Raw genomic sequence first — 8,794 nt, 5'->3', positions numbered from 1 at the left:
CTCTTGAAGCATCCAAAATACATTTGGGTCCAAAAATAACAAAAACTACGACTTTATTCAGCATTGGCTTCTCTTCCGCGTTTGTGTTCAATCCTCAAATAAAGATTCAAACGGTTATGAGTCAGCGAATCGACTCATGATTCGGATCGCGTGTTGTAGTTTTTGTTATTTTTGGACCCAAATGTATTTTGGATGCTTCAAGAGACTCTAATTAACCCACTGATGTCTCATATGGACTACTGTGATGATGTTTTTATTCCCTTTCTGGACATGGACAGTATAGTGTGCATACACTTGCATACGCTCTCGGACTAAATATAAAATATCTTAAACTGTGTGTGAAGATGAACGGAGGTCTTACGGGTGTGGAGCGACATTAGGGAGAGGAGTTAATGACAGACAGAATTAACCCTTTAAATGTAATCACTCTCGATGTTCAGCATAAAGAGGAGCAGCTTCACGCATTCAGTCTCTGAAGTCGCTTCAATACTTCCGGTATTCAAATTGATGGGAAAACTCTTTTAATTTAACAGGAGAACAACATACATTTTCCGTGTTTATTTTTGCTTTACCAAAGTGCATTTTTGAGTCTAAAGGTATCAGGAGCGGGTCAGTCCTCCTCCGGTGTGGACTCGAGTCCGCTGACCAGGCGCTGAATGCTCTGTAAGTCGCTGTGGCTGGAGTCCTTGGGCTTCGGGGACACCGGGACCGGGACCGAACCGGCGTCCAGAACCGAGCCCATCGCGTCCGGCTTCGGGGGGTCCAGGCCACTCGCCACGGCCGTCGTAAGCAAAGTGCTGTCGGGGACGCTCGCCAGAGAGTACGGGCTGTACCGTAACCGGGGCCGCACCGCGCTCAGGAACGGATGCCGGTGCACCGATGAGGAGGAGGCGGCGGCGGCCGCGGCCATATATGTGTAGGGGTACGGGAAGAGCCCTCCGAAAGGAGACATGGCCAGACCCTACAGATGGAGAGAGAGAGAGAGAGAGAGAGAGAGAGAGAGAGAGAGAGAGAGAGAGAGAGAGAGAGAGAGAGAGAGAGAGAGAGAGAGAGAGAGATTAACAAAATATACTGAAACAATTGTGCTCACCATGTCCTCTGTCAACACATACATACTCTTAAAAAATGCTGGGTTAAAAAAAAAACACAAATGGGTTGGGTTGAAAATGGACAAACCCAGAAATTGGGTTGTTTGAACCCTAGTAAATGTATATACACCATTTAATCGCCACTGAAGTGTAAATGCATGTGTTAAATGAAGTGAGTATATATAAAGCCACGCATTTTCTGTTTGTGTTGCAAAGATAATAGTTATCTCCTTTAATATCAGACACTTGTAGCTGGTTTAAATCACATTTTAAACACTGAAGATAGACAGAAAGGTCAAACATATTACAGCCATCACTGGTCTGCCTTTATAATGCCGGACCGGAATTACATGTACAGTTAAATCTGCGATCAGAAGAAAATATGAATAGGCATATACACTCTTAATGTCATCAAGTTTTTTCGTTTCATTGTGCCGATATTTATAACACACACACACACACACACACACACACACACACACACACACACACACACACACACACACACACACACACACACACACACACACACAAACACACACACAAACACACACACACACACACACACACACACACACACACACACACACACACACACACACAAACACACACACACACACACACACACACACACACACACACACACTAGTTGATATCCAGTATCCCAGAACTCTTAATTACTAGATACGTAAAATTATATTTTTGTTGTTTTGTAGAAAATAATGCACTTTAGAAATAAGATTATTTTTCTCTCCCCATTGGCAGATTATTTATTCTTGCTTTGAGCAAAAACTCTCTTCATTTAGATTTTATATTCAACAAAAATATAATTTTGCGTATCTAGTGATTAAGAGTTCTGGGATATTTGGACTGGAGACAGCGCACACACACTACATCAGAAGAGCGTTTCTCACAGTCAGAGTGCGGATATATTAGAGATAGGATTGTTTTCGTTGAAATTGTTAGCATAACATGAAATCACTGATATTAAATTATTGCTTTGACTTGGAAATAAAAGTAATTCAATCGTTTGGATGTTACTATTGCTATTTGAAGGTTATAATATTTTCATATAGACAAAAAAACCCTTCTTTATGAATGTGTGTGTGCGTGTGCTCATCATCGAGCTTCAGCTGTTCTTTATTCTTTATTTGCTGATCATTTATGAACTGCGCAACACAGACCATTACGACTTCGGTTGGGGACACTAACATTTCGATGCGAATTATTGAACGAAATATCAAATAAGATTAATTTATTGAGCCATCATTGTCTCTCTCTGATAAATTAAAATAAGCTGATAACATCACTGTTTACTCCAGAACGACTGTACAGCCAAATCTAATTCTGCTGCAGTATTGTCCTGTTTAACACTGAAGCTGCTCTGACACAATCGGCGCTGGAGAATTGGTAACACTTTATTTAAGGTTGAGTTATTAACTATTTACTAGTGTCTTATGATCAGGCATATTCCTATGATATTGTCTGTTTATTAGCACTTATAAAGCTCATATTAATGCCTTATTCTGCATGAGCTTATTCTACATCCCTTAATCCGACCCAATACCTAAACTTAAACGCTACAAAACTACCTTACTAACTATTAATAAGCAGTAAATTAGGAGATTATTGAGGAACAAGTCAGAGTTAATAGAGAATATGTGTTCACTATACTGAAGTGTTATTAATAAAGCTCCATTAATTTCCACGCCTCCAAATGCGAGCTCAAAATCGCCAAAACTGCTTGATAACATCACAGTTTCCTCCAGAACGACTGTACAGCCAAATCTAATTCTGCTACAGTATTGTCCTGTTTAACACTCTGAAACAATCGGCATTGTAAAAGCGCGATATAAATAAAGCTCCATTATATGCCATGCCTCCAAAAGCGAGCTCAAAGTCGCCCAAAAATGCTCGATAAACAGCTCGGGTCAGAACTGGTCATGCATGGCTTACCTGCGACGCCAGCACGTGTTGCTGCAGATGGAACGGCATCTGAGGCCCTGAGGACGGCATGCCGGAGTCCAGCGAGCCGACCCCTCCGGAGGACACGGCGGCCAGTAACGGGCCCATCCCGGCGGCCATGCCGGAGAACGCGCCGCCCATGCCGAGCTGCCCCGGGTGCAGGAGGAACGGGTGAGCTCCGCCCAAGTGGCTGAAAAACTGCTGTCCGGCCAAACCCGGCGCAAATCCGAAATTGTGCATGTGGCTTTGATTTAGGTGCGCGGCTCCATCTGTTTGGACAGTCAATGGCATGAAGCTGTCTTTGCTCAGAGTCCGGCTGTCCTCCGCCTTGGCCGGTTCGCGCCCGGGGCTCTTGAGCTCCTCACCGGAGCGGGTGGTGCTGGAGATCAGCGTCACGGGGCTCCGGGAGTCCGCCCGGGCTCTCTCAGTCCTCTCGCTGCTTAAGCTCGGGTCCTTCGAGTCCTCCGTCGTGGTGGAGATTTTACTCGAGTCTGGCCCTTCTTTCACATCTTTGTCTTCCTCATCACTCTCTTCATCACTGTCGCAGAAATCTGCGTGTATGTAAAACGAAAATGATAAATGAACACGAATTTGGGAGCATAGCCAGTGGGAAATTCAGCACATTTTAATTCATGCATTCACTTTTTTTTTGTACATTTCACAGTGCATGCGTGAATGACTGATGCAGTGTTTAAGATATTAAATAACTGCACATTTTAATTCATGCACTACAACTTCCTTTTTTTTTCCCTTTTTTTTTTTGCATGTTTCAATGCATGCATGAATTAATGATGCAGTGTTTGACAGTGAATATTCCATTATTAAAGTATCATTAATTCATGCATTCATTGCAACAAGTCCGGAGATTTTATTTATTTATATATTTATTTATTTATTGGATTTCACAATACAAGCATGAATGACTGATGCAGTGTTTGACATTGAATAAATTCACATTTTAATTCATGCGTTGCAACAAGTCTTGAGAATCGACTTTTTTTCCTTTTTTGTTATTTGTTATTTTTTTTATTTTTTTCGCATGTTGCAATGCATGCATGAATGAATGATGCAGTGTTTGACATTGACTATCTGCACATTTTAATTCATGCATGCATTGCACCACTCGATCTCATTAAAGCGCGTGTCTTTAGCATGCATTGTGTAATTTAAACGCAAATATTAGTTTACGCGCATTTGATTCGGCGTTGCAACAAGTGAGATTCAACTTTCGGACGAAAGGCAAAGACAGTCTTTGCATCGTTAGCCTGAAATTTAATTGCACGACTGAATTGTCATTTTTCTCAGTGCATTGCAAGAGAACAGTGTTCATGTGGTCAGACCTTTAGTGTGGTTCTGTCCAGCAGTGGAGACCGCGGGGGAGTCCTGGCGAAAGCTCCTGAAGGTCGCCTGCTCGCCGGAGGAGTCATCCGAAGCCCCGTTCTCCTTCTTCTGCTCCTCATACGAGCGCATCGACTGCAGAGCCAGCTGTTTTCTGTTCAATCATTGGGGAAAGGAACTCTAATAACTGCATTAAAGACTCTCTATTAACGAATGAATCGCGTTCATGCAATAACGAGCAGAGTGTAAATAAGAAGCTCGTGCATGTGTACCTTTTCTCGCGTCTCCCATTCCCAGTGTCACGGAAACCTTTCGCAAAAGGATTGTGATCAATCTTCAGTTGCGTTATCTGGAATGCAATGACAGATATTTTATAACAGGAATAAAAAAATAACATGCATGCTCTTCCAGTTTCCTGAATCCTCTTTTACTGCACGCATTTAAACACACTCAGTGTCTCTGACTCATCACCTTTATAGTTTAATTGGCCAGCCTATATGCTTGTTTTGTAATAAAACACCAATATTATGCATGCAGTGACTTGTCTTAAAGTCTTTTTTTTTTTTTCACCGAGGCAACACTGGGATTTTTTAAAGGAAACAAGGGAAGGAATTTCCAGCTCATAAATATTGGAAAGCTTTTTAGATCTACAACATGAATTCAATCTGCACTCCTTGTCACCTCATAAGTGTACACACACACACACACACACACACACACACACACACACACACACACACACACACACACACACACACACACACACACACACACACACACACACACACACACACACACACACACACACACACACACACTCATTAGTTCAACACTGCATTTGCATCTTTGTATTTTTGTCTTGTTTCCAGTCCAAATATCTAAAAAAGAGATATCAAGATGATTTTACTAGATACTTAAAATTATATATATATTTTATAGTTATTCATTTTCTGGAAAATCAAATCACAATGAGTAAACAAGCAAAATGATCTGCCAAAAAAATGCATACACATACTGAAAACACTCTTTAAATAGTGTCTGCTTTATTTAAATGCAAGTGTGTGTGTGTGTGTGTGTGTGTGTGTGTGTGTGTGTGTGTGTGTGTGTGTGTGTGTGTGTGTGTGTGTGTGTGTGTGTGTGTGTGTTTTCGGTATTATTGTCCATATGTGAAGGCTTTGCAGTGTGAAGCAGGACTCAGTGATAAATCTAATAATAATAATTATAACAGAATAAATGCACGGTGAGTCGGTTCGGTTACACACACACACACACACACACACACACACACACACACACACACACACACACACACACACACACACACACACACACACACACACACACACACACACACACACACACACACCTTGTCGTTCTGGTAGGCGGTGACCGCGATGAAGTCGGTCTCCGGGAACACGTAGGTCCTGAACGTGCTGTACGGAAGCTTCAGGATGTCGTTGGCTCTCACGATGTGAAATCTTGGCTGGTATTTGTGCATGGAGTTTAGTATCGTCTGAAATATAAAGGTCGGGCATTTGCATGAAAGGTAACTCTTTTTCTGCGTTTTGTAGTTAGTGCACGCAGTTGAAACTCAATCTCAGTGCTTTAGACAACGCCTTTAACAATTTTAACGACAATGCATGCAAGCACACACATACACACACACACACACACACACACACACACACACACACACACACACACACACACACACACACACACACACACACACACACACACACACACACACACACACACACACACACACACACACACACACACACACACACAGGAAACATTCAGCATTTTTACATTCTAAAAAAAACCTCCTCCTGTGTGATTTATAAGCCTTTTGTAAAGTGGGGCCATGGGTAATGTCCTCATATTTCACCCTCTCCTGTAATACCTGTGTCATACCCATGGCATTATACACATTTGGGTCCTCATATGTCACACACAAATAGCCCCCCCCCCCCCCCACACACACACACAATCATAACACTAATAATAATAATGAGCTAAACTGGCACTTACAAACCCATGCTTGTCGGAGATGTTATTCGTCAGTTTGAGTTTGTGGAAGTTGACGACTTTAGACATCCATTGCTCTCCAGTGGCCGGACTGTCGGGGTGAATGTACATCCGCTTTGGCATTTCGGGGTCAGCCTTCCCGGCCACCATCCAGCGAGAGTTGTGGAACTTATACCTGCAGTCGTCCGCCGCGACAATATCCATCAGCAGAATATATTTGGCCTTTTTGTCCAAGCCCGTGCATCTGACTTTAAACGGAGGGAACATCCGTCTGGAGAAGAGAAGAGACAGAAGAAAGGGATCAGTTCATTTAGCTTTCGAAATCGCATGCATCTGAGAGGATTTCGGTGTGAGTGTGTGTGTGTGTGTGTGTGTGTGTGTGTGTGTGTGTGTGTGTGTGCGTGACATATGAGGACACAAATGTGTATAATGCCATGGGTATGACACAGGTATTACAGGAGAGGGTGAAATATGAGGACATTACCCATGGCCCCACTTTACAAAAGGCTTATAAATCACACAGGAGGAGTTTTTATGAGAAAGTAAAAATGCAGAATGTTTCCTGTGATGGGTAGATTTAGGGGCAGTATGTGTGTGTGTGTGAGAGTGTGTGTGTGTGTGAGAGTGTGTGTGTTTAATTTAGGCCAATCAGCCGCAAACCCAGCTCTTTTCATCGATCTTAAATTATTAAAGTTGCAACTGATGATGGATATAGACATTTTAAGGTTGGGTTATATTTATCCGTCGTTAAGAAAAAAAAAGTATACACTCTAAAAAAAAAGTTGGGTTAAAAACAACCCATGTTGGGTTGAAAATGAACAAAACCAGCGATTGGGTTGTTTTAAACAAACATTTAACCCGTCTGCTGGGTTAAAACAAACCAATTGCTAGGTTTGTCCATTTCAACCCAACTTGGGTTGTTTTTAACCCAGCATTTTTTTTTCTTCCCGCATCTCTGAATTAGCTGCGTGATTTTTTGATCCGCGTTTACCTTCCCGATTTCGTGATGACCATTTCTGTGCCTCTTTTGTGGAAAAGCTCCCAGAGCTCCTTGGCTTCCAGGTGCACTTTCGGGTCGTCCTCCACGTCCTCCTCGGGCTCGAGTGTCTTCAGAGGCCGGAGATGAGCGGCCTGATGCCCGAGCGAGGAGAAGTGAAGGCCGGTCTCCGCTGAGCTCATCAGCTGCTCCATGATCGGCTTGCCCAGCGCCCCGGGCAGGGACAGCGAGCCGTTGGGTGGCAGTGCCAGGGCCGGGAAAAAAGGCGGCTGGTGACCCAACATTGCGCTCATGGCAAAATCCGGACCCCGGTGAGGTAAAAACGGGTGATATGCCATACTGGATCCCTGAATAACTGGATCTCTCATCGGGAAGCTCATTCAAGTCCAGACGGAAGATCCTTAAAACGATGCGCAATCAAATAAATACAAATCTTTAATTGTTGGACTCCAGCAAAGTGCGCAAAAGCGAGAAGCCGCTATCCATTAATCTTCGCTTGTCTTTTTGTCAGCGCGCTATAAAAAAATCGAGAAGAAAAATAAATTAAAGCATGGAATTAAATTAGACTGTCGGGCTCCTTAAAACGATGCGCAATCACATAAAAATATTCAATTGTTGGACTCCAGCAAAGTGCGCAAAAGTGCTATCCATTAATCTTCGCTTGTCTTTTTGTCGGCGCGCTATGAAATCGAACAAAAATATGGCATTAAAGTCTCAGGCTCCTTAAAACAGACATTCCTGCGATATAATGAGATCGTCCAGAGTCCTGCCAAGAAAAAAAAAAAGAAAAAAAAAAAGATGTGTTGAAATATTTGGTTGCCTCGGAATAATTCCTCTGTCTTTACTTGTTGGAGGTATACACCTTTACGCGCGCGCACACACACTCCCCCTCTCACACACACACACACACATCGCGACGCGGTCCTGCACGGAGACACTCTCGGCGCTTCTGCGCTCCATGGGCTCCGGACGCGTGCATGTGTTGCGTGTTTCGAGCTGCAGCTCGCTGTTTGATTGGCTCTTTCACGCTTTCGGACCAATTGTGTGGCTCTGTGGGCGTGGTTTTAACAGGTCGGGTGGAGGGGAAGACTTCAGACTTATAAAAAGGTGTTTGAGATCTCTATTGCTGCCGCGAAACTGCGCTGTTGTGTGAATATGTCAACATCATTAGGACACGCATCTGTCGGTCTGCGGGACCCGGAGGATGAGCTTCAGCTCCCGTGCGCACAGCGTCACTGTCGGCCTCTTTACGCGCACGGAGAAACGCAGCGCGACGCGCGTCAGAATCATTCATGATATGGCCATTATTGATCTGCTGTTCATCAGCGTTTAATGCATAAACAAATAATAATAATAATAATAATAATAATAATAA

At 43.2% G+C, this 8,794-nt stretch overlaps 1 protein-coding gene across 1 annotated transcript; it reads right to left on the bottom strand.

Annotated features, from left to right (window-relative positions):
* Positions 1-387: 387 nt before the first annotated feature.
* On the bottom strand, positions 388-8,356 carry tbx3a (T-box transcription factor 3a). Its single transcript, XM_067439863.1, has 7 exons — positions 7,414-8,356; positions 6,426-6,693; positions 5,758-5,904; positions 4,664-4,740; positions 4,394-4,545; positions 3,045-3,604; positions 388-961 (listed from the first exon to the last, which is right to left on the bottom strand). The coding sequence occupies exons 1-7, from the start codon at positions 7,797-7,799 to the stop codon at positions 611-613; spliced, it is 1,941 nt and encodes a 646-aa protein (XP_067295964.1). The 5' UTR covers positions 7,800-8,356; the 3' UTR covers positions 388-610.
* Positions 8,357-8,794: the final 438 nt, after the last annotated feature.

This window comes from Pseudorasbora parva, chromosome 3 (assembly GCF_024679245.1).
Source record: "Pseudorasbora parva isolate DD20220531a chromosome 3, ASM2467924v1, whole genome shotgun sequence".
In the NCBI taxonomy this organism is placed as follows: domain Eukaryota; kingdom Metazoa; phylum Chordata; class Actinopteri; order Cypriniformes; family Gobionidae; genus Pseudorasbora; species Pseudorasbora parva.
Note: the sequence above shows the minus strand (reverse complement) of the source record. Positions and strands in the feature narration are given on the sequence as shown.